The 26,030-nt window shown below is 48.2% G+C and overlaps 1 protein-coding gene across 2 annotated transcripts in view; it reads left to right on the top strand.

The window, feature by feature from the left end:
• The window catches only part of RBM20 (RNA binding motif protein 20), a gene marked incomplete at its 5' end in the record, with an annotated part of 189,132 nt that overhangs the window by 151,054 nt on the left and 12,048 nt on the right, over positions 1–26,030 (top strand). For both annotated transcript variants that reach the window (XM_080643019.1, XM_080643020.1), the window contains 7 exons: positions 3,832–3,975; positions 6,451–6,582; positions 12,940–13,019; positions 14,723–15,392; positions 21,558–21,653; positions 22,770–23,430; positions 25,006–25,140. In XM_080643019.1, coding sequence (XP_080499145.1) covers positions 3,832–3,975; positions 6,451–6,582; positions 12,940–13,019; positions 14,723–15,392; positions 21,558–21,653; positions 22,770–23,430; positions 25,006–25,140 — 1,918 coding nt within the window. The remainder of the gene's footprint in view (positions 1–3,831; positions 3,976–6,450; positions 6,583–12,939; positions 13,020–14,722; positions 15,393–21,557; positions 21,654–22,769; positions 23,431–25,005; positions 25,141–26,030) is intronic.

The following is a 26,030-nucleotide window of genomic DNA, read 5'->3' as shown; positions in this document are numbered from 1 at the left end:
CCAGCCAAAACCCCTTTTAATGATTTACTCCCACCTCAAGCAGCCACTATCCTGCATTCCACGTTTGGAAAAGTATTGGATCTGCCAAAGTACTTATATTAGTGAGTAATTAACTAACCACCCATTTTATTCATCAGAAACACAGACATGCTGGTCAGATTGTCTAATCAACCTAAGATCTAACCAGGCTGCCATACGGATAGAGTCAAGAAACTCAAAGTATGACCTCAACTCGGGTTTTTAAAATGTCAAAAATAATGACCCTCCCTTCAGATATTATTATATAGAGACCCCGTAAGGACTTGTCAGAGAACCTGGGCTGGGAATTCATGTACAGCATGATGCTGCTCAGGGGCACTCAGGGTTGTCTGTGCCCCCAGTGAACAAATTTTACTCTCGATAAGCCACCTAAAGTCCACTCTTCCTTCCTCACCTTCCCACTTCCCTCCCTCCCTAATGTTCTCACTCATCATTCAGATTTGCCATAGCACCTACAGCAATAATAGCTATGTCTATATAAAGTGTTTAAGAATATATATATATATATATATATATATATATATATATATATATCTTATACAAATCAAGTATGATTTTGAACCTATTTGGGTTTACCAAAGAGATATGTTAGCTTGATGGCAGAAAAGAATGCAGCCTGAACTGTCCTAAACAAAATATTTGCAAAAGAATATGCAGGCACACCTTGGAGATTTTGTGGGTTCCGTTCCAGACCAATGCAGTAAAGCAAATTGTAATAAAGCAAGTCACACTAACATTGTTGTTCCAGTGCATATGTTTACTCTATACTGTAGTCTATAAAGTGTGCAACAGCATTTTGTTGGAAAAAAACACAACAATGTACATACCTTAATCTAAAAAGGCTTTATTGCTAGAAAATGCTAGCAACGATTATCTGAGCCTTCAGAGAGTCGTATCTTTTTGTGGGTGGAGGGTCTTGCCTGCAATGTGTGTAAAAAACACAGTGCTGTGGCGTGCAATAAAACGAGGTATGTCTGTAACACATACAGCATTGTTTCATAATTGGATGGGGTTTGTCACATGCAAAGAAGCCAGACACAATGCAAAGCAAGCCCTTAACACAGAGATTCTCAAGATTTTCAAATCTCAAAGATTTCATTTCATGCCTGGCTCAGAAAATGATAAACCGAAGAAGCTGCTCGTGGTCACTGGAGGTACTTGGCCTCCACCTGAGGGGTCAGTATCTTGGCATACCGAGACCCCATCTGCAGTTTGCCAGGTGGGAAGCTCCACATGAACATAATAAAGTGGAGGAATATTAAAGATCTTGTGATTACCTTAAAGGACAACAAAAGACTCAGTAAAATCCAACTTCTGTTTCTGACTGAACATCTTAGGAGGAAAAAAGCGCTCATGGAATGCATTTAAAAATTTCAGTGCAAACCTTAATTGAGACCCATTCATTGCAGGGCCTCTCTAACGAGGTCTGCAGCATGAATTCGTCTCGGTCTTGGGCACCTGGCAGCTGCGAGGGTGTTTATTCTTCCGAGGCCCGTTCCACCGCCCGCAGCAGCTTTTGTTGCGCTCACACGCCAATAAAAGCCTCTCCAGTTGCCTTTTCAGCCTGGAGGAGACAATGAGAGAGGCACTGGCCCTTGTGCTGGTCACTAGGCAACTGGAGAGGGGATTGGCCCAGAACTGCCCTGCGTGTCTGCTCTGCTGTCCAAGCACACGTTAGCCCAGGCCTAGCACACAAAGTCACATGTGGCAGAAACGTGCCCGGCTGGGAGGCAGTGGGTTAGAGCGCCCAGCCTCAGCCCTCCTGTTGGTAAACTCAGAGGCCCAGCCACTTTGTCTCGACTGGGTCTGTGTCTTTATGTGGACCGCCGACCCTGACGAGAGGCACAGATCCTGCCTCTTAAGTGCCTGCTCCTGTCATCCCTGGAGAGCCCTGGGTCCCACCTGGGTCCCACCCAGAGTCCTGTTCCCCGTCGGGAAAGCGTTTGATCGCAGATGGGGAGATCTGAAAGGGGCACTTGGGATTCTCCATCTCAGGGCTGAACCATAAAAGGAACTTCTTACAGACTCTAATTGTCCTCAGCCCAGATGGGAGAAGGGAGGGCTTTTCATGGTCGAATTACCCAGGTATTAGACCTTGTTAGCCCTACGACTTTCCCACTGTTACCTTAACAAGCCAGCCCCCTCGTTCATATAATTAGATGTTGAAGTTCACTTTATGGTAGAAAATGGTGATTATGCAAATGCAGGCTATGCTGTTAGACTCTAACAGTTAGAGTGTGTTTTGGGTTTGGAAAATTGCATCCCTCTCATCCACGTTCGGTTGGGTTATGATTTCACTAATTCTCAAACCTTCTGGAGACTCAGACTGATTAAGGTTTGCACAGACCAAACAGACACACTTCCTTCCTCTGGGAGCTTTGATTAGGCCCTGGTTTTGGCTTCCAAACTGTGTTCCTTAGAGGTGCCTTGGGACTGCTGGCTAGAGTGTGGCAGCAGGGTGCTGGCCCCCAAACTCTGTGCAGAGCAGCGACTCTGATGTGTCCCATATGTTAGACTGGTGAGCAAGCTTTTGTTTGAAGAAAGGATTCCCAAGGTCAGCAAAGCTTTGAAAGCCAGTTCCTTAAACTGCTGTTGCTGTGAATGTGTATGTCAATGCATTGGGATCCCACAAATTCTGCCTATGCTCTTGTTTTCCTTATTGGAATTTTTAAGTGAGGCAATATGAGGTATATAAGAAAAAGGTTAAACATCGCTTCCCTTCCTCCCTTCCCATTCTGCTCTTTGTAGATACCCAGTGTTGATAAGTATCCTCCCATAGTGCCTTTCTGTGCTGATATCCTTTAACAGCTTTTCCTTTGGGGAAAATTTTAAACAGAACAGTCAAGACTAGTATAAGTAGCTCTATATCCCCAACCCCCAAATCCAATAAGTATCAACATTTTATAACATTTGTATCATCTATCTCTTTCTCATATATTTAAAAAATTTTATTTTTTGAATATGTTTTTATTGATTTTTAGAGAAAGAAGAAGGGAGAGGGAGAGAGATAGAAACATTGATGAGAGAGAAACATTAGCATCAATCAGCTGCCTCCTGCACACCCCCTGCTAGGGATTTGCCTGCAACCCGGACATGTGACCTGTTGGTGCATGGGTCAATGCTCAACTACTGAGCAATACCGGCCAGGCTCTTTCTCATGCATTTTTTATTTATTTTGTTTTGTTTTACAAAAATGGCATGCTAATCAGCAACCTGTCTTTTTACTTAATTTATCTTAAACTTTATTTCTTGTCAGCTCATCTACCTCTGCCTTTTAATGGCTATGTAGTTTCCCATTGTTTGCTTGAACCACATTATCTCAACCCGTCACCTATTTTGGACATTCAGGCTGTTTCAATTTTTTTTTTTTTGGTCATCTTATAACTTACTGTGACTAATATCTATGTACATAAGTGTTTACATACTGACGCATTTATGGATTTCCAAAAGTGGGATGGCAGGATCATGGCTATGTATATTTTGTTTTATTAACTATTGCTCAAATATAGTCTCGAAAGGTTGTAGATAACCTCCCACCAGCAACACTGGCCCATTTCCTCAAAGCCCTGGATGTGATTGTTCATTAAAAAGGTTGTGAATCTTTTGTGTAAAGAGATGGCATAAAATCCATGTCTTATGTGTGTGTGTGAATGAATTCTTTTCTGCATTAATTTTGTAAATTGTAGTTTTGCAATCATTATTTGGTAGAAGAGAGCAATTAGGAACGACCGGAATAGAGGCCAAGAGGGAAATGTCTTTTGCAGACCCGCCACTGCTCTTTGTTTCTATTAGTTTGTACAGCGGAAAACGGGCGCTGGCCGCGTGGTGCATATCTGCAATCTTCCCGAGGGAAGCTGCACTGAGAATGACGTCATTAACTTGGGGCTGCCCTTTGGAAAGGTCACCAATTACATCCTCATGAAGTCTACTAATCAGGTAAGTCTGGGCACTTTCACACTGGTATGTACCAGACAGATCACAAATATCTAGTACTCCATATATATATACTCCATATATATATATATATATATATATATATATATATACACACACACACACACACACACACACACAGATATATACACACACATATATATGTATGTATATATATACACACTCCATATATATATATATATATATATATGTATATATATATATATTTTTTTTTTTTTTAAAGAAGCTGTCCTTAGCATAAAGAGGTATTGCACAGCTGGACTCCCATTGGTCTTAACCAACAAACAGAGATGACATTTTGTTTCCCTTTGTTTCACCTTACCCTTCTTGTGATGGTTGCGAGCCTTTGTAAGTTGCCGAGAGGTGAGGAGGTGCTTTGGAATGAGGTGCTCAATAGCATAGAAAAGCTAACTGGCCCCCCAAATAGAGATCCAATCCCCTGAGCTAATGCTAGTCTTGCCTTCTAAGCTTCTCATAGCTGAGGGCCTGGATTTTGAGCCAGCCAGCAACTGACTTGGGAGCAAGAATTTTCACGGATCCTTGGTGTTACCCTCTGAGGCCCAATAGGTGGGAATTGATGGGTGCCTGGAAAGTCTAGGAACTAAGGGAATGGACTGAGTCCTTGGGAGTCCGCGTTTGTCTTCATTTCTAAAGTCAGAGGAAGAGTTTTACAGAGAATGCTCAGAAATAAGAATTTTTGTATTTGGTTGTTAATAAGTATTTCTATGTTGTGAATCAGAAGAACAGGCATAAAATAAATTCTTTTCTTAATTAAAGCATGAACCTTGGAGACTCAAGGCCACATCGGATCCCCAGTGGTCTTCCTTCATCAGCCTGGGCTTAGATAGCTCACCGTGTCTCGTTCCTACTTCTCACAATTCTATTTTGGGAAAATATCCAAAATTCAGCTTGTAAGAGTAGTGCAGTGGAAGTCATTGAATTAATATTATTCACATTTGACAGGTGAGAGCTAGAGGTGCTAAAATGTTTGCATGAACAAAGAGGCAATTCGAAAGCTGGGTGGCAGAATTTGAATAAAACTCTAAGTAATCTTGACTCCTAGTCTCCCACACTCTGCCAAAGACTGACAGCATGGAGAAAAGCATATCTCAATTATACAACAAATGTGAGGGAAGGAGGAGGATGACTTTGTTCAAGGCAGTGGGAGAGTTGGTGTTCACAGTCAGGGCCCCCTTCTCACAGACCACTTCCTCCTCAACACTGAGGGACGAGATCGGTACAAACCAAACAAATCTAAGAAATAATAATGATAATGAATTCCCCACAATAGCTACTGGCATAAACTGACAGGTCAGTCAAAACAGGCTATTTAGAAAGTCTCTATAGACACCAGTTGAACGGAAAAGACCATTTCTTTGTGTGTGTGTGTGTGTGTGTGTGTGTGTGTGTGTGTGTGTTATCACAACAGTTAAATAAAGAGGAAAACTGCCGTGGAAACATAACAGGGTTTTCCTCTCTCTTTAACTCACAAAGACATGACCTTCCTTTAAGCCTAGAGAGCCCCTGAATTTTTTAAATATGTTTCTCTTTTCACAAAGAAAGTGAGAGCTCAATATTCAGGGCCTGTGCCTCTGTCTTCTGCCATTGCCACCATTAATGGACAACTTTTGCAGGGATTGGCCTGAGTCCATTGTGCAGTAAATTCACTCTCCCCTGTGTCACCCTTCCCCCTGGGAAGCTGTTGGTAATGGACCTTCCCATTGCAGAGGGACTCCTGTGGCATGACGTAGCCCAGGATGGACATACATAATTAAGAAGAATGTTTGGTAACCATGGCGATCCGGAGAGGGGTCATCTTATAATGAGCTCTTTGGGGGAAGTTAATAAATAGGTCTCTTTGAGCAGATGGGATCAAAGAGAGCTCTTCCTTTACTGTTTTATTTTTTTATTTTTATTGAGGTATGAAATACATGCTCTAAAGTGCACTAGTCTAAGGGTACAACACCATTAATTTTTTACATGTGTACACCCATGTAATTACCACCCAGGTCAAAATATGGAACATTTCCAGAACCTCAGGTTTCCTCATGCTTCATTTCCCAGTCAGTAACCCAACCCACCCCACCCCAGGCAGACCTTGAACTTCTAATACCATTGATTCGTTTTGTCTATTTTTATTTAGTTATTTATTTTTATTTCAGAGAGGAAAGGAGAGGGAAAGAAAGATAGATACATCAATAATGAGAGAGAATCATTGATTGGCTGCCACCTGCATGCCCCCTACTGGGGACTGAGCCTGCAACCTGGGCATGTGCCCTGGCCGGGAATCGAACTGTGACCTCCCGGTTCATAGATCGATGCTCAACCACTGAGCCACGCTAGCCAGGCCGTTTTGCCTATTCTTGAGCTCCATATACTTGGAATTATACCTTGTACTAAATTTAGTTTGAGACCATTCATGCCAAGTCCAATGTATGCCCTGCCATTCTTTCCTAGGCCTTCTTAGAGATGGCTTACACAGAAGCTGCTCAGGCCATGGTCCAGTATTACCAAGAAAAGTCTGCTATGATCAATGGGGAGAAGTTGCTCATTCGGATGTCTAAGAGATACAAGGAATTGCAGCTGAAGGTAAAGCATTCTCTTGTTCATTCAGTCATTCAACAAGCATCAGCTGTGTGTGTCCTCCTTGCCAGGCACTGTCCTAAGGAGAAGACAGGAAAGATGCAAAACTTACCCACTGTCTTTGAGGATGTCCATGGGAAGGCAAAGCATTATAACATGACAAGAAATGTGCTTATGGATAAAAGTACAGAATGCAATGGGTTTCTTGAGACAGGATGACTAACTACCTGGGACCCACAGGGGATTTGCAGGGGAGGTCTTGAAGGAGGTAGAAGTTCCAGGCATAAACCCTGAACATAACCTCCTTCTCCATCCATACAGGTCTTCAGTAACTTTCTTCCTCTGTCACCCTCCTTGATCTCTTATTTCTCCTCCATCCTCTGTAGTTATGTCTTCAGCCCCAGAGAAATCCTTCTAAGCCGCACATGACTGAATTGGCCACTGTCAGAACTCAGGGATGAATTCAGATAATTCCAAACAGGGCTTTTGTTTTTGTTTTAGCTTGTCCTACGTTTGTTTTCTTTCTTTCTTCTTTTGTTTTATTGTGAAATGCAACATACATAAAGAAAAGTGACTAAACGCATTACACAGTTTTAAATGCACTAGTGGGTAAAATCCTCTAAGTCCCATAAAAGTCAAGAAATAGGACATTGATGACACCCAGAGGCCCCTCATGCTCAACGCTTCCCTCTCCCCTCCTGTGACTTTGAGGATCATCATTTCCTTCCTCTACCTTACAGTTCTACCACCAGTATCTGCCTTCCTTAACAAGTGTTGTTTAGTTTTGCCTATTTTTGAACTTTATATGAATGGATTCATACTGTCTGTGTTCTTTTATGTCTTGCTTCTTTCACTCAACATTATGCCATTCATGTTGGGTGTGTTTATTTTCATTGTTGTATAAATTTCTATTGTATGACTACAAATTTATTTATCCATTCCGCTGTTGATGGACATTTTGGATTGTTCCCAGTTTTAGGGTATTAGGGACAATGAATGCTACTGTGAACATTCCCAAACGTATTATCCTGTAAACACATACACCAATGTATAACTAGGGGTGTGTACATAACTAGGAGTGGACTTGCTGAATCACAGGCATGCATAACCTCAAATTTGCTAGGTAATAGCAAGCTCTTTTAAAAATTAGTTGTTCCAAATTTACACTCCTATTAGTAGTGTCTGAGAGACTACATTCTTTTTTAAAAATATATTTTTTATTGATTTTTAATTGATTTCAGAGAGGAAGGGAGAGGGAGATAGAAACACCAATGATGAGAAAGGATCATCTGCTACCTTCTGCACAACCCCCACTGGGGATCAAGCCCGCAACCTGGGCATGTGCCCTGACTAGAAATCCAACTGGTGACCTCTTAGTTCCTGGGTCGCTGCTCAACCAGTGAGCCATACCCGGCTGGGCAATGGTCCACATTCTTGCTAACATTTTATTTTATCTGACTTTTTAATTTTTGCCTGTCTGGGGGAGAGTGTAATGGTTTGTCCTGGTTTTATTTTTTATTTTCCTGATTATCAATTGATATTGAGCACTTTTTTCATATGCTTACCGGCTGTGCCATTTGGATCTTCTCTGGTGGAAAGTTTCTTTTCAAGGCTTTTGCCCATTCTTTTCTCTTAGATGTGTCCTCTTAATGGTCTGCAGGATTTTACTAAACTAGAGCACTTGGTCCATTTGAATTTATTGTAATGAACGCTACCTTTGTGTTTAAATCTACCGTCTTAGCTTGTGCTTTCTGCGGTCCCATGTAATAGGGATTTTCCCGGTCACATCAGCTCATTCCACATCTACTTGGGGTCCATTTGGTTTAGGACCCACAGCCTTCAATCTGCTTTCATGGTTAAAGTCAAAGACAACGGCCCGTTTCTGGCCAGGACTCACCTTCTGAAAAGTCTGTATATGTAGGTCGGGTATATGTCAACCAGCCGACAAAGCCCTGATTCTGCTTTGCTTGCAGTCTTGCTTCTGAAGTTCCTTTGCCAACAGTTCTGTCAGAACCTGGCTTTTTTTTTTTTTTTTTTTTTTTTTTCTGATCAATGAAAGCACATGGCTTTTCTCAGACAAGTGAAAGATCCCACCCCATTCTCCACCCAGCCAGAGTTCCCATTCTCCCCAGGGGCCTAAAGTTGAATTTCCATACTGAATTCCCAGTGGAGCTTTGGTCTCCAGATGAACTGCTCTATTAAGTTGTAATTAAGATTAATAGCAGTACTCAACTTCTTAAAGCAAGGTACTGAGGCACCTCAGTACCTTACGAAGGGAAATAGTTTGGGGTGGTGCAGAAAGCAGGGGTTAAAGAGGTCATGTGGTCCAAACTTGCATTCAGCAAATGTGGAACCCACTGTGGGCAGGAAGTGGGCCAGCACCATGGTAGCAAGCTTGTGGAGGAGCTCACCGTCTGGTGGGAGGAAGAGCAGGTAAACACAGAGCCACTCACAGCCATGTGAGCTATGCCAGATTGAAGGGTGGTGGTGCCAACCTAGGCTCTGCCCCTTCCTGCTTTGACGAACTTGGACAAGTTGCTTCACCTCTGTGAGCCTCAGTTTCCAGATCAGTAAAGACTATACTCTGAGTTCCTTGGTTAGAAGCATTTTTTTTTTTCATACATTGTCTCTGAGTCTCACCATCCCTCTCTCCTGTGAGGTGTGCAGGGTGGATAATAACAGTAATTATAACTGTCCAGCAATAATAACAAGCATACGTACCTTTGATTGAGTCCTGGTACTCAAGCAATGTGCTGAGCACTTTACGTAAATACATTATCTCCTGTAATTCTGACATCAGCTTGGTCAAACCGGTATTATTACCTCAGTTTTACACATGAGGAAACTGAAGCTCATAGAGTTTGGCAACTTGCCAAGACAGCCTTGGGCAAACTACGGCCCGCGGGCCGGATCCGGCTGTTCTATTCGGTTCTCTTGCTCTCCCCTCCGCTCCTTTACTTTGAATTTATATTAGCTCACACAAACACTTCATCCATGCTTTTGTTCCGGCCCTCCGGTCCAGTTTAAGAACCCATTGTGGCCCTCGAGTCAAAAAGTTTGCCCACCCCTGTGCCAAGACCATTCATAGTCCACGTGAAAAATTAGAGAGAAATCAGGTGATTTTGTTATAGTCACCCGGGCAGTAAGCCGCAGGGGTAGTATTCTAACAGCTTCTCAAACTTCCACGCGGAGTTTGTTAAAATTTCTGTCCAGTAGTTCAGGGGGAAGGCTATGATCCTGCATTTCAAACAAGTTCCCAGGAGATGCCAACACAGCTGGACCTCAGCACTTTGAGCAGCAATGGTCTAGGACACATTGTTGCCTGACCTTTCATAAGGGCTTCCTGCTCCCCGAGCTGTCACACTGCCTCTGTGAGAAAGCAGCTCAAAGCATGTTTCAACTCCACAGCAATGCATGCACTATGGCCCCTAAGATGACATCAGCTAGGACCTTTCTCTATAAGGAACAGAAAATTGTCTCAATTAAACATATTGACTAAAGTTTTCAAAAGGTAGGGGGGATTTATTGGCTCGTGTAAATGAGAAGTCCAGGATTTGCCCTGGCTGCAGGTATGGCTGGAATCAGGGCCCAAGTGATGGCATTAGGACTTGGCTTCTCTCCATGCTGTGTCCTGCTCACTTGGCTTTGTTTTGGGGTCTCCCTGGGATGCCCCTGGCAGACCCAGGCTCTCTCCTCTAGGTGGCATGATGGTGTCATTGACTTCAGCAGCTCTGGCTTCTCACCCTTCCATTTCCTTCAACAAGAGCGAGCCAGAGTTTTCCCCAGTGGCTCCCACAGAAGTCCCGAGAGGCACTCTGATCACCTGGGTCCCTTAGGACACGTGTCCTTCCTGGAACCAATCTCTGTGGTCAGGGGACGGCTGTGCTGGGATTGGTGAAGTCTCTGTCACCTGCTGCATCTTTGGAGCAGGGGTAGAGAGAGGGGAATGGCTACTGGGGAAGTAGACAGCAAAACACTGTATCATGCATATATCCAAACATGTCAGGGCCAGAGGAGCCACAACATGGGGTACCACCAGGGCTTGCAGAGGTGGAGGGAAGTTTTGATTGGTTTTTCTCCCCTAACCTTACCTTTTGCTCACCAGGCAAAGTGGAAGGGGAGAAAGAAGAGAGCTTAAGGTACTTCCCATCTCCTGTCTTGAACATTTCTTCATGCCGTAATCTTATCTCCCTACACACTCTTTGTGGGCAAAGTTCTAGTCCTTATGGCAGTGGTCGGCAAACTCATTAGTCAACAGAGCCAAATATCAACAGTACAACGATTGAAATTTCTTTGGAGAGCCAAATTTTTTAAACTTAAACTTCTTCTAACGCTATTTCTTCAAAATAGACTCGCCCAAGCCGTGGTATTTTGTGGAAGAGCCACACTCAAGGGACCAAAGAGCCGCATGTGGCTCGTGAGCCGCAGTTTGCCGACCACAGCCTTAGGGCATTTGGGGCAGAACCTGTCCCATAACAGGTGTCCAACAAGTGCATGGAATAAATGAGAAAGAGAAAATCTTTAGGAACACATAGAAAGTGTTTTTCTTCTTACAGAACAGACAGGAAAACTGAATCATTTTCTGGTTTGTTCTAGAGAGACTTCTCCAGAATCATAGCATCTTACATGCAGAAGGGAACTTGGAGTAATATAATCCAGTGTCTTCCAGTGACTGATCAGAAAGTTGTCAGGGCAGTTTAAAGTCCTCTTGCCCAGAGATCCCGCCCTGGCTTGAACATTTCGTATCCCTTTCCTGTGTTCCAGCCCTGACCTCTCTCCCTGGAACCACAGGCACCTCCTCCTTCATTCTCTCCTTGACTTGTGTTTCCCTAACCCAACCCTCAGTCTCAACACTAACACAGATAAGCAGCCGTGTGCTGGAGGACTCAGAATTCTACTCCCGCTGGATCACGTACTCACTGCATATCTCTGGCCCTGGTTTTCCCAGCTGTAAAATGAGATATATTATCATACCTAACATTCACGTAGCTCTGAGATTTCACAATTCTTTGTAAAATATATAGAAAAACATCAAGGATTAAAAACAGCCATTAATTACATTTCTTAATAAAACTCTTTGTCAAAAGTTGACATTACAGACCAAGGGTTTTTAGATTTATTGAGATATAATCATATACCATAAAATTCACCCTGCTCCATACATTTTAATGGAATGGATGGATTCTATGTAGCCTATTGAAAAATGTGCTTGCCTTTCTTTTGTGACAATATATTTCTTTTTTAAATTGCTTATTTCTTTTTTTATATAAATATATTTTATTGATTTCAGAGAAGGAGAAAGAGAGAGAGAAATATCAATGATGAGAGAGAATCATTGATTGGCTGCTTCTTGCATGTCCCACACTGGAGATCGAGCCCGAAACCCAGGCATGTGCCCTTGACCAGAATTGACTGGGACCCTTCAGTCCACAGGCTGACTCTCCACTGAACCAAACCGGTTAGGGCTAATGGTTTATTTCTTATTATTTTGGTATTGTTTTCTGTTCTGGGTTTAGGAAAGGGCGTGGTTAGAATTTGGGGGCTGGGGTTGGTCCTGTCCTGGCACAGCCACCAAATAGTGATTTCTGAAATGGGTGGGGCTTTTGGGTGCCTGGCACCCTCAGCTGTGAATCCTGGCTCACAGCCTACCCTGCCCACCCCACGATTTAGGTTGAGCACCACGCTGTGGAGGAACACGCTGGAGTAAGGTATTGCATGGGTCATGAAAAGGGTCTTGGAGTTGAAATGCCTATTGTCAATCCTGATTCTCTAACCATCTGTGACCTTGAACGTGTTCCTTGACCCAGCACAACTCCAGGAGTCACCTTCCACCTGGACCACAGTGCGGCTGGTGACCCTGGAGCTGTGTAAGGAGAGCTCTGACTCCATCCCTCTGGGTCTCAGCTTCCACATGTGTCAAATGTGGACACTGCATTCAATGATCTTCAAGTCTCTTTACAAGTTACAATGCCTGCCTGCCTCTTCCCCCCCCCCCCACCGCCTTCCTTCCTCTCTCCCTCTCTTCCTCCTTCTTTCCCTTACTTCCCTTTACATCTCAGATATTTTCTTTTATTCAGGAAGGGGTGGGAGGCAGATGTGATGAACTGAGAAAGAGTTTTCCCCAGCACATGAATGTGCTTCTTCCTCTCCCAGCTCAATGGACACTATGTTCCCTCGACCACTCAGCCCACTAATGTTCAGCATTATGTCCCTACTCCTCATCCCCTGGGTTATTAAACCTTTTTCTTCCCTAAAAGGCACTTTTCCCATTGGTGGACTGGACCATGAACCCAAGTCCTACCTGCATCCCTCTGGTGTTTGCAAGGCTGTCTCTGGTCTGATGACCTCTCTCGCTTTGTCTAGAAACCTGGGAAAAATGTGGCTGCCATCATCCAGGACATTCATTCCCAGAGGGAGAGGGACATGTTCCGGGAAGCAGACAGGTGAGGTCCTAGATCACAGGGCATATGCTGGGCAGTTGGAACGTTCTCCTGTTTCTCATTCTAAGGGTATTTGAGTCATGCCCTGTCCTTGCCCCTGCCCTGTCCATCAATCTCTCTGCACCCTACCTTTCCATGTGCCTGATGGAACACAATAGTCAGAAGTGCTGCTCAGGTTAAATCTCAGGAAAATGCAAGATGCTAAGCTTCCTTCCAGCAGCTCCTCTTTTGTTAGAAAGAACTATAGGAGGGGATATTTGGCAATTGGCTCTTAGGGGCAATTCTATACTTTGCTAAAACAGCCTGAAAGTGTGTGTGTGTGTGTGTGTGTGTGTGTGTGTGTGTGTGTGTGTGTGTGTGTGTATCTTCTAATTAGAGGCAGCTCTTGATTTTTGAGGGCTAAATGTAGATGTAGGAGCAGGAGTAGAGATGACCCCCCTAAAAGCAGCTACATGACTCATCACTCTGAACATTGAATGCATTCAGTTTTCCCACTTATTTCTCCCAACTGAAGTTGTGACCGCACAGAACTGTGGCTACAAGTTTGCCACTGTCGCTGCCCTACAAAGGGGGTCCCTGTAGAGAGCCAAGGCGGAGAACAGCAGGAGTGGGCACCTGGCTTGCGTGCCTTGTGGTTCTTACCCAGGGCGGCCACAGATAGTGCTCTGACATCACTGCAGGGCGCTGAGCCCAGGCTGCTTCCCCTGAGGTCCAGGCAGCCTAGTCTGGTCCTAGGGAGCCACATCTCCGTGTCCCCTGGTCAGTGAGGGCTGCGTGGTCTTCCTGGATTTGGGAACTAAATGAAAATTGCCCATGCTTTCAGAATATGGGGTATGTGACTCAGTTTACCTGCTAAATAACCGAACAACCTTGAGAGAGAGAGAGAGAGAGAGAGAGAGAGAGAGAGAGAGAATGTATGTGTATGTTTTTGTATGTAGCTGTTTAGGTTTGGGATTTTTGTTTCTCTGTTTTTTAAACCACGGTTATCTGGGTTTTTAAAACACATGTGCAAAGCCATACTGTGCCATCTGAAGTTCTGTGGTGGGAGGGTGGGGGAAGGGTGACCTAGGAGACCTTGCTGGGAACCTTAGGCAGGTCCGGGTCCTTTTCTGTGTTTCAGTTTCTTCATCTGAAAAACAACCAGGTCAGTGCTCTAAGGTCTCTGCCAACCCCAAAATGCCTTCCTAGTTCTTCATTTTTGGAATCTCTGAGCCCACCCTCCCCTCCTCGTCCCCCCAGCCATTAGCACCCTTATTCCATGCCCAGGATCTGAACAAATTGAGATGAGAAATAAGGAAAACAGAGGCCTAGAGGACCCCTTTATGCTGATAGAGGTGGAGGTGGCGGAGTGGCTTCAGTCATTGAACCTGAGGGCCAGGCAGCCTTGCCCACCAGGCCGGAGCAGGGCAACCTCGCCCATACCCCCACCTGCACACCCACGGGAGAGCTGAGCTCATTTCCAAGAGGGAGAAAAATGGGGCTGAGCCAAACCAGCCTGATTATTCATCCCAGTTCCAGGAGCAGGATGGGCGAAGGGGCAGAGCTAGCAGGGCTGCGCTCAGGGAAAACCCCTGCTCCTAGAAGCCGGAGGGAGGAAGCGTCATGATAAAGAGTGTCTGGCTGATGGGGTTATGTGCACAGACGGGTTATCTGGGCATGGTCTGGAGGGGTGCAGATTCTAAACTCCCTCCTTTGCTCTCTCACAGATACGGCCCTGAAAGGCCTCGGTCTCGCAGTCCTGTGAGCCGGTCACTGTCCCCGAGGTCCCACACGCCAAGCTTCACCTCCTGCAGCTCTTCCCACAGTCCTCTGGGCCCCTCGAGGGTTGACTGGGGCAATGGCCGGGACTCCTGGGAACACTCCCCCTACGCCAGGAGGGAGGAAGAGAGGGAGCCGGCCCCCTGGAGGGAGAATGGGGAGGACAAGAGGGACCGGACAGATGTGTGGGCACATGATCGCAAGCACTACCCTAGGCAACTGGACAAAGCCGAGTTAGAGGAGCGGCTCGAAGCAGGGAGGGGCCACCGAGAGAAGCACCCCAGGTCTGGGTCCCCCAACCCTCTCCACTCTGCATCAGGCTACAAGAGCCGGGAAGACGGCTACTACCGGAAAGAGCCCAAAGGCAAATCGGACAAGTATCTGAAGCAGCAGCAGGATGCCCCCGGGCGGTCCAGGAGGAAAGACGAAGCCAGGCTGCGGGAGAGCCGACACCCCCACCTGGACGATGCAGCCAAGGAAGACGGGCTGGACCCCAGGGTCACCAGGGCCCCCGAGAGCACCAAGTTGAAGCAGAGTGAGAAAACCAGAACCAAGAGAGCCGACAAAGACCAAGAAGGAGCCGAGGACAGAAAAGAAAGCAAAATGGCAGAGAACGAGGTAATGATGTAATCTCCTCCCCTGGGAAGAGAGGCGGGTTCCCACGGGTAACAAAGGGACTATCAGGATGATCAACAGTTATTGAATGAATGAAACGCTAACTGAGTGTTTACTCTGTGCCAGGCTCTGTGTTCAAGACTTTTTCTCAATCAAGTCTTTTAATCCTCGCAGCGATCCTATGAAGTAGTACTAGTAATGTTATTATTACTCTAGATGAGAAATGGAGGCACAGAGCGCTTACGTGAGTTACCCAAGGACACACAGCCGGGAAATGGCAGAGCTGCAATGACACCTAGGTGACCAAATGCCATAGCACCTGCTGCCTTTCCTAGAAGTTAGGGAGGGATGGGATGCAAAGGCCTCTGTGTTCCTGTATGTCCAGGGTGGAGCGCCCTGAGGTGTTTGTACCCACAGACTCTGCCAAGGGAGATTAGATCTTAGGTCCACTCTGTCTTCTCTCCTGCCCAAGGCATCTGCCAATCCTGGGACCTCGTAGGGAGGCAGTAAAGGAGAAGCAGCCACCACCCATAAATTATACGGGATGCCCAGAGCGTGGTGTGTCTCTCTAGCCACTGTCCACCGTGTTTTGTTTCCACTGTAATAAAAATGGGCAGCAGTTGGCTGGCATCTGTCATCGAAGCATCTGAAAGGCCTCATAACCTGCTGCGTGACTTCAGTTCACCCAGTGGGTCAACAGGAGGACTCTGGGTGCAAGGTTTATGTGCTAATGTGGCTTACACTTCCTTCTTGCTGGAACTACCTATGTTTCAGCAGGAGTGGGACAGTGGGGGTTGAGGAGTCTGCACAGAGAACCCAGATTGGAATATCCCACATGCATATCTTCTAGTCTGACCCAAGAGGTGGTGACAATGCTAAGCCCAAATAAGGAGCCCAATTCTCAGCTCCATGCACATTGAAGAGTCACACTTGCGGCCAGCGCGTTAGCATGCCACTTTGCAGGTAGTGTGCTCGGTCCAGAGGTGAATAGGACACAGTCCGTGTGGAGGCAGAGACCAAGGTCTAATGGTGGAAGCAGACCTACAGAAACCATTTGCAGACAGTGGAGCCCAGAGCTGCTCCGGGGGCAGTTCGCTCTGCACAGAGGCGTATACCTTTGAGCTGAGCATTGAAAGTGGGGGAAAACAGTTCAGGAAGAAGCAAGGGCAAAAGTGAGAAAGACTGAAGAACCTGGAGATACTCCACATGACTGTATCTTTAGGGCATATTAAAGGATCGTGTTTTTACAAAGTAAAATCTTGGCTTTCGTGCAAACATAAAATGAATGCGTGTCAAAGCTGCTATTTAAGTCATTAATGAATGAGGGAACCAGTAAGATGTAAAAGCCAGTTCAGAGGAGAATGTAAAGATCAGGCAACATGTGGAGGCAGTCAGGAATGTGGACACGAATTTGCTAACAGAGGCAAGCTGACCTCTTCCACGGGGAACCTGGACCAGATAAAATTCCTTTGCATCTCTACGGACAAGAATCGCTTGCACGACTCGCAGTTATCTGCATTCACAGGGTTGTAAAGTAGCTCAGTTCAAGTGCAAGTCCAGACTCTCACAGAACCAGCTACCCGAAGGGTGTACTGGCAAACAGCCCAGAATTCCATGGACGGGACAACCGGTGATCTTTTTGCCCACTGCACATTGCCACAATTTGTCCTGACTGGCCTAGCAGGGGGAATGTCAGGAGAGGAGACTAGGAAATGGGTAGAGGGGACGTGAAGGACCTCATGGGCCCCTCTGAGAGCTTGAACTGGATCCTGAGGACTTATGGACAAGTGGGTGTGTTTAAGAAGAGTGTACAGTCCTCCCTCAGTGTCCCTGGGGACTAGTTCCAGGACCCCTGCAGATAATAAGATCCCAGGATGCTCAAATCCCTTATATAAGGCATGCAGTATTTGCATATAACCTATACATATCCTTCCATGAATTCTTAAATCATCTCTAGATTACTTACATAATACCTAATACAACGTAAATGCTATGTAGATAGTTGTTATACTGTGCACTTTAGGGAATAATGGCAAGAAAAGAAAGTCTGTACATGTTTAGTATAGATGCAACGACGCAGTATATGTCAACAACAACCTAACTTGAGTTTTGAGAATTTCTATCTGATGTGCAGATGAGGAACCTGCAGATAGAGGGCCAACCATATATACCTGGAGATGTCCGAGGTGTTGGTGACGGGTCAGTGACTCAGGAAAAGGCACCGAGGGGCCGAGAGCACGGGCTCATGCCTCCAGTCTGGAACCCTCTGTCCCACAGCAGAGGGGTGGAGCTGCCCCTTCACACTCCGACCCACACTTCTGAGACTCTTCTTTAGAGGCTGTTTCTCCTGCTGTGTAGCCACTCTTCATTGGTTCGCACAACCCTTGCCCCCTTAAGGTGACACACATGGTGGGTCACCCTGAGAGCCCCTGATGCAGAAAAGATTCAGAAAGCCCCGTGGGTTCCCCACAATTCTGTCCCTGTAATTCGTCTGCCTCTCAGAGCCCTAGAGTGGGGTCAGTAGGGACTAGTAGGGGTCCCCAATAGACTTCTTCTGTGGGTCTGAAGCCAGGGGCCCACCACGCGGTGGTGGAATACTAGCAGAACAGAGTTTTCCTCGCTGATCTCAGCTCTATGTTGTGATCTTGAGAACAACCCAGATCCCCATCCGGGCTGCCCAGGGCTCAGATTACAGACAGGAGGGGCTGGACTTGGGAATGAAGGCCACAGGGCTGAGGAGGTGTCCTTGCCTTTCTTCTAATATGCCAGGCACCTCCCACCACCAGGCGCCCCCCTGAGTCCACGTGGGTCCCTCCTCACCTCTGCCTTTAGGCATTGTCACATCCCCACAAGTTTATTCTGGCACCCAATCACACGACACACTTTTCTTCTTCCCTGCTTTCCTTTCCTTGGTAGCACCCATCTCCTTCTAACCGATCCCCTAACGCCTTTATTTATTTTATGTAGTGTCTATGTCTCCCCCGCCCCCACCTCCAAGTGTAATGCCCATGAGGGCAGGAATTTTTGTCTGCTGTGCTCACTGCTGTGTCCCTCGTGCCTAGGTTAGAGTGGGCGTTCAGTGCGTAACTGTTGAAGAAATGAATGACTGGACCCGGACTCTGGAAGCCAAGGCCTGGCTTCTGAGAACCAGGTCACACCCTGTTCTTGTCTCCCTCAATTTTCTTGGTTGTGAAATGGCATGATCACAAGGCTGTGGTAGGCCTTTAACGAGCGTGTGCTCATTAGAAACCCTCTGGGTCTCTGGAGAAGAGCCCGGGCTGGCGGAGCTGCTGTCTGTGCTCTCGGTGCTGAGCGTGGCCAGGTGCATGCAGGAGAGCCACCCTGACTGAGAGACCATAGGCAGGAGGAGAGAAAGCAAGGCCATGGCTGGAGAGACCGTGGGAAAGAAGCACTCCTCCACCTGCTGGGAGGGAGTCGGGGGCTACACACCCCGATGCCTAGGGAAAGAAGCCAGGCAGGTGACCCAGACCAGATGGAATGAGTGAAGCCAGGTGGAAAGATGGGGCCATGGCAGACCGAGGAGGAGGCGCCTTGTGTTGGGAGCAAGCAGCCAGCCACTGCTCAGCTCCATCCTGGGTCTGCCGTCCCGGAGCGCATGCCCTGGGCTGTCAGATCTCCCGTTCCTTAGAGCAAGAACAGAGCTCAGCTGTCTGTTGAAATTTCCCACGTGTTAGAAACTATAGACCCAAACATGCTGGGGACAGATGGAGCCCAGAATGCAGCCACGGGTATAAACAATCCATGGGAAGGAGAAATGGAAAACCACTTATTCCCCATTCAGAGCCCAGACAGAGACCCAAGCACACTGGGAGGCAGGTGTAATCTTGTTATTCACTCCACCCTCTCCTGCCAACCTTCATTCTTTTACCGACCAGTATCCATGGAGCACCAGCACGGGCGCTCGGTTGTGAGTGAAGCTGAAATGACCCCTGATCTCGTGGAGCTCATGGTCTAGTGGAAAGACAGACGAATCAAATAATTCCTCAAATGAGCAGGAGAGTGTGAGAGTTCAGGGCTAAGAAGGAGATGGAGGCACACATTGCTGTCAGTGCCTGTAACTAATCAGAGGCTTCCCTAGGTTAGGATGTGACTGTTGAGATTTGAAGGAATGGTGGCTATTTACCGGGTGGAAAGGAAGCAGAGCAGACGGAGGAAACAGCATGTGCAAAGGCCCAGGGGCTGGAGGCCAGTGCTGCTGGAGCAGAGAGACTGGGTTAGAATGGTCAACAAAGGCCACATCATGAGGGGCCTTGGAGGCAGGTGAAGGATGTTGGTGTATCCTAAGTGCAAGGGGAGGCAAATGAAATGTTTAAGCAGGATGGGGCAGTGAGGGTATGATGGGTATTGTATTTTGGAGTGATCATTCTTGATCGCCTTGGGGAGAATAGATTTGGGAGGAGGGAGAAGGTTACAGAGCAGAAGGGGGAGACCGGTTAGGAGGAGGTTTAGTCGTGGCCATGGCCCTGTGGTGACAGAGCCCCTGCTTGCAACAACTGGGACCTAGTATCTTGGTCCATGAGCTGGTGTGGACCATGGGTGCCTTGGTGGCATATGTCTGTTCCCCTTAAGCTGCTGCTGTCACCTGGAAGCTGTTCCAAGGCCAAGGCCAGGGGTGCACAGAAAGCACTGCCCTGTCTGCTGTGTGTGCAGGGAGGAAGGGCAGGGTCCATCTGGTGGGGGCTTCCAGCCTGCCCTGCCCCTCCCAGCATGAACCGGAGAGGCTCTCCTTACTGTGTTGACCTAGGAGTGTGGCTGCAGTAACCGCTTGGGATGGGCGAGGGTTATTTATTTTGACAAGGGAAGGCCATGGGTAATTTATGCAGAGAGATAAAAATAAAGAACAGCGGTGCCCTGTTGGTAGACGCTATGGGTTCTGATGGCTAAAATGGCATTTGGACCTGCTGTGCACTCAGGTTAGCTCCAAAGACGTGAGCAGGGATTTTGGTGGAATTTTGTGCTCCAAATACTGAAAGAATAAGGACTTGAGCATTTGAACTGCCCACCCCCCCCGCCCCCACCCCGTCCGTAATAACTGGTTAAACCAGTTAGTCCTGAGCTCCTGCCCCAGCTGGCTCCTCTCAGCTCCGGAGGGGTGTGTCTGCTTTGAAGGAATCAGAAGTCCAGTCATTTACTTCAAACCAACCTCAGCCAAAAATGTGGAGAAAATGAAACTTGCCCCTGGGGTCCCCAGGAATAGTCATTGATTTGGCAGCCAAAATTTAAATCACGGAAGAATATCCTCCCAAAACTTCTGAAGCAGAAGTTGGAAGACCTTTTCTACAAAACGTCAGATAGTAAATATGTTAGGCTATGTGGACCAAGGAGAAAATGGAAGATATAGAGGTACTTATATAATCGTTTAAAATGCAACTACTTAAACATGTGAAAAGCAGCGTTAGCTCCCAGACTATAAAAAGGGGCACTGGGTCAGGTTTGGCTTGAGGACTGTAGTTTGCTGACCCCCGTGTTAAAGGCTGGTGAGAGACCCTAATGCTCAACCCAGACATTTGCTTTCAGTTGTTCCGTTTCCCGGATGAGCACCCTTCTGAGGGGCTTAATTTGAGGGAGGCATCAGAAGGAAGGGAGAAGAGAACTGATGGCCAGTTGGGGCTATCGCTCCAGGACAGAGATAGGGCACAAGAGAGGTGAGAGGGCCACTGACTAGGTGACAACCTCCTTCGTACCCATACATGGGCTGGATGTGATTTTTTATGGCCAAGACAGATCTGTTGGGGAGATGTCACCGTGATGGTTGTTCACCCCAGGGTCAGTTCACCCTTGTCCCTCTACTCACCCTCACTGTGTACAGGTTTCACACCTGTAAGAAGTGCCCCGTTTGCCAGGGGTTTCCGACCTCCCAAAGGTATCCGTCCAGCCCTGAAGACATTTCTGATTTCTGGGCTTCCATCAGTCTGTGTGACCTTGAACAAGTTACTTAACCTCTCTGAGCCTCAGTTCCCTCATCTGTACAATGCAGATAATAAGAGTCCCCGCCTCTGAGGGGTTTTGTGAGGAGAGAAGAAATGTATGTGTAACACCCCCGGCAGCTGTTAGCTGTGCTCAGTATCGTTGTTTCTCGTGGTGTTCCTATCTCTCTGTGCCACTGCTGACTGTTGATTTGGTTTGTTCTGTTCTTCCTTTGGCAAGGTTGGAAAGGGGGACATGGAAGAAAGCCCCCCATCAGTGGACCGGCACGGGAGAGAAGCAGAGTCCTCTGATCCAGAAAATACAAGAACCACGAAGGTAAAGTTTGTCGCAGAAGCCGACCGTGTAGCCATGTCTGCAAAACAGTCACTGGGGACCAAGTGACAGAGTCCCTGTCCCGCCCAGTGATGCCTGCTCTGTGGGATGTGCTCGAGGGCCCACCAGTGGTTCCATGAATGAAGCCGCGTTCCAGTACGCCCTGGAGGAACGGCTCTGCCTGCATTCTCTGTGTACTCCTTATGGGGAGATCTTGACCACATGCCTGGGCTCTGCCGTACTCTCCAGCAAGTTGGCTGCGCTCATACAAGAAAACATGTGCCCAAAAAAGACTCGGGCTTCAGAGCCAGGTGCCCAAAATAGGTCCCTTGAGAGAGGCTGGGACAGGAAGGGGGGCTCTGGGCACTCCATCTGGGGCCATGACCTCAGCAGGCCCAGACCCTGGGATTAACAAGACATCTCCTGTGCTCGTAAAGATTATTTTACACAATTAAAGTGAAAAAAAAAAAAAGTTAGAGTGTTGGGACTGCCACAGCTCAAAAAAATGTCCCTGGAACGTGGCCAGCTTCGTGCCTTCCCGGTCAGGAGAGGCGGAGGGATGGGTATCACTGGCCAGGAAGCTGATCTCCTAAATCTGGCTGTTGGGCCCATAGGCTGCTGGGGATACTAGGGGACAGTTTCAGGAGGGGCCGACTGTGAGTCAGGCTGTGGAAGTTGTACCCTTGCTGGGAGAGGGTACTTGGGGGAATTTTAGGGGGGACTTTCCCCCAGTTACATTTAGTGATGCTTTACATACAAGGAAATCACCCAGCAAGTTGATCTATTTAGAGTTTACAAACTAATCATCCATCCAAAAACTGTTTATTGAGCACCTATTATGTACCAGTAGTTGAAATGCGTTGTGTCACTTTAAACAGTGGTAGATTCAGCATTAAGGGCTTATTCCAAATCCTGTGCTGTTTTGAGCCTCATCCTAGGGATGAATCAGTGATGTGGGACTCGAGTGGTCCCCAGTAAATGTTCCCAGGTAGAGGTAAGAATGCTCAGGATCACTCTGATTTGAGGGGACCTGGGGTCGAGCGAGGCTCGTGCCCTCTGGTGGAAGACCAAGACCTGCTCCTCAGCCCCCTCTGACCTCCATCCTGCGTTTTTATTCAGGGTCAAGACTGGGAGAGCGGAAGCGAAGCAGAGGACGAGAGCTGGTACCCCACAAACATGGAGGAGCTGGTTACAGTAGACGAGGTGGGGGAGGAAGAAGATTTTATCATGGAACCGGACATCCCAGAGCTGGAAGAGATCATGCCCATTGACCAGAAGGACAAATTGTGCCCAGAAATGTGTCCCTGTGTGACAACCGCCTTACACCTGGACTTGGCCAAGGATTTCGCCAAGGAGGGAGTCAAAACCATAGGTAACGGGGCTGCGGAAATCAGCCCCAACTCTCCCAAAGAAGGGCCGTCTGCCCCCACGAGCTGTCCCAGTGACATGGACGTGGAAATGCCTGGCCTAAATCTGGAGGCTGAGCAGAAGCCAGCTGAATGTGAGACTGGCCTCTCGCTGGAGGGTTCAGATTGCTACGAGAAGCAGGCAAAGGGAGCAGAGAGCTCAGATGTTCGTCTGTCCCCTACACTCCAGCAAATGTCTTCCCCCAAGCCAGCCGAGGAGAGGGCCCGGCAGCCTAGCCCGTGTCTTGACAACAGCAAGGCCACGGGGACTCCCGAAGATGGGGCTTGTGGAGGCAGTCCCCTGGAAGAGAAAGCCGGTCCCCCCACCGACACCGACCCCCAAAGCCAGGCTTGCCAAGGAGTGGCGACCCAGGGTAACTACCTCCCTTTTTTCCTGTGTGCTTGGGCAGAAGTGCCACGGCTCACCTAGAGAAGGGAGTGGGCCAGAACGGACATGAGGCGGAACGGGTAAGGTCTCAGCCAGCATTTAGGCGGGTGCAGAAAGTGAGCTGCTAAAAGCCTGGTTAAACTGTTGGAGCTTTTAGGCAAATGGTGCAGAGGAAATAGGTAGGAGGTCACATGTGTTCTGAGAAGCAAACTCAGATAGGGCAGCCTTCTCTGAATTCATGGGAGCCCAGATGGACGCTGACAATGAAAATTAGCAAAAGTTTTGAATTATCAGCCAAAATCCCCCCCGGGGCAGCCAGCCAGTGCTCTGTCTGCAGGACAGAGGACCCCCAGGCTGCTATTTCTGTGAGGCCCCAGGAAGGGGAACGGGATTGGGGGGGATGGGGGGGCAGAGAGACAGTGGGAGGCCCAGGAAGGAGCGGGCAGGGGGAAGAATGAGGGGCTCACGAAGGGGGATGCCCGTCCCCCTTCTTCCTGCCTCAGACCCACTTTTCTCCAGGGTCTGATGGTGAAGCAGGACTCGCCCCAGGACCTTCCACTGGAGGGGATGCTGTGTCTGTGCCTGGCACTATGACATCATGAAAAACAGAGTTTAAAATAGGCTAAGCCCTGTGTTCTCTGCCAAGTGGAAACTAAGATCCATCCCGGGCTGGGGGGCAGGAAGGGGGAGTAGCCGTCCACGTCCTCCCAGGGAAAAGAAGTAGAGGTTCGTGTCACAGAAAGCCTGCAGCCTTTGAGAGGCTGAAGTCCGGGGACAGGCTGAAGTGAGGGGGCAGAGACGAAGGAAAGGCGGCACGGTAAACATTCCCACCCGGCGCTGTGCTGGCACAGTGCTGGGAGCTGGGATCCGGCTTTCCTATGTGTCAGGCTGACCTAGCTGTTTTCCACCTGCGTGGCTCTGAGTCTCCATGGAAACTCTGTCATGTGCTGCCTTGTTGCTAGAGAAACACCAGGGCCTGGGCTGTATCCAGAGGAGGCCAAGAATAAAGGAGTGAAACGTTCACCTTGCTCCAATGGGACCCCCCCCCCCCACCTCTTTTCTTTTCATGGTAGAGGTCTCAACATGCACGGGCATGCGTGGCTCTTTAGCTTACCCAGGGTTTGGAGTTCATATTTAATAACACGAGCATGGGGTGAGAGAAAGGCATGGCCTTTCCCAGCAGCTCGGTGCTCCTGTGGACGTCAGCACAATGTAATTGCCCTTCAGTAATTCTTCCTCCTGCAGAGATGGGGAGATACAGAGTTGGGGGAATGGGTGCGGATCACCCCCACCCAAGGCATCAGCAGCCCCCACCCCCCCAACCACCACCGGCCCAATGCAAAGATTGGCCATGTTGTCCTGTGTGGCGTTCCCTTGGCAATGGGAAAAGCTCTTCAGTTATAACGAGCAATCCTGGCCCTGGCCCTGGCCCTGGCGCCATGTAATTAAGCAGTCCCAGGGGCCAGCCCTGATCCCACAGCAGCACGGCCAAGGGCATTTCAGGGGTTCGTGGAGGCATGTCGTGTTTCATCAGTTCTTTGCTTTGGCTCATGTTTTGCAGAAAACTCCAGGTACCTGGAAATGAAATCCCTGGACGTGAGGTCACCGGAATACACGGAAGTGGAGCTGAAACAGCCCCTGTCTTTGCCTTCCTGGGAACCGGAGGATGTGTTCAGTGAACTTAGCATTCCTCTCGGTAGGTCCTTCCTGAGAATTCAGCCCCAGGAAGTGAGAGCTCCCTGGTAACGCCTAGGAGCTTGACACGTGGTCCATGTCTGATGCAATAACCTACGTTGGCAAGGTGCTACCTTGAAGTCTCTTGCAATGGCAGGCTCCCATCGGAGGGCAGAGACACTGGGGACCAGGCCTTGAACGACACTCCCCGGGAGCCAGAGCTCCGGGAGGGGGGGCGTGGCTGCTTCCCTGCCAGGAAAGGCTTTCTTCCTGACCGGCAGCCTTACCGGGCAGGGAAGCAGAAGCCCCACCGCCACACTGCTTCTGTCTTCCCTGTGGTCCTTGCCCCAGCCCTTCCCGAAACAGGGCTGCCTCTTCTCTCTTTAGGGTGATTAGCTTCTCTGAGGCAATGACGCTGAATGGGCTGTTGGGGGCAGGCTCTATGTAATTGACAGTGGGGGGCACTGAACAGAGAGGGACCTGGGTCCCATCCTTCTCCAATTACTGGGTGAGTACTTATCCTCAGGCAAATCATATCCAGGAATGGTTTTTGTCTTGGGGAATTTTTCCCCAGTCACTCCAAGTCCTTTAGTAACAAGCCGACTAACGAGAGAGAGAGAGAAAGAGAGAGAGAGAGAGAGAGAGAGAGAGAGAGAGAGAGAGAGAGAGAGAGACTGACTTTTCTCAGAGATCTTGGGAGTGGGAGGTACTGTCAGGGTTCACATGGCCAGGGAAGGTAACCCAGCCAGAGGCAGAATAGAGATCAGGCCTCTGTCCAGGGGAGTAGCTGGTGGCGTGAGCGGGGAGGTCCTGCAGGGTGGGAGACGCTGATGAGGGATGGCTTAGCTCCCAGACAAAGGGATGGCACCGCCTCACACAGAGCAATGGGTTGGGCGTTCCTGGGCCTTCGTT

The sequence above is a fragment of the Plecotus auritus genome (assembly GCF_963455305.1).
Source record: "Plecotus auritus genome assembly, chromosome: 9".
NCBI lineage: Eukaryota > Metazoa > Chordata > Mammalia > Chiroptera > Vespertilionidae > Plecotus > Plecotus auritus.
The sequence above is the reverse complement of the archived record's forward strand: the minus strand, read 5'-3'. Positions and strand labels throughout refer to the sequence as shown.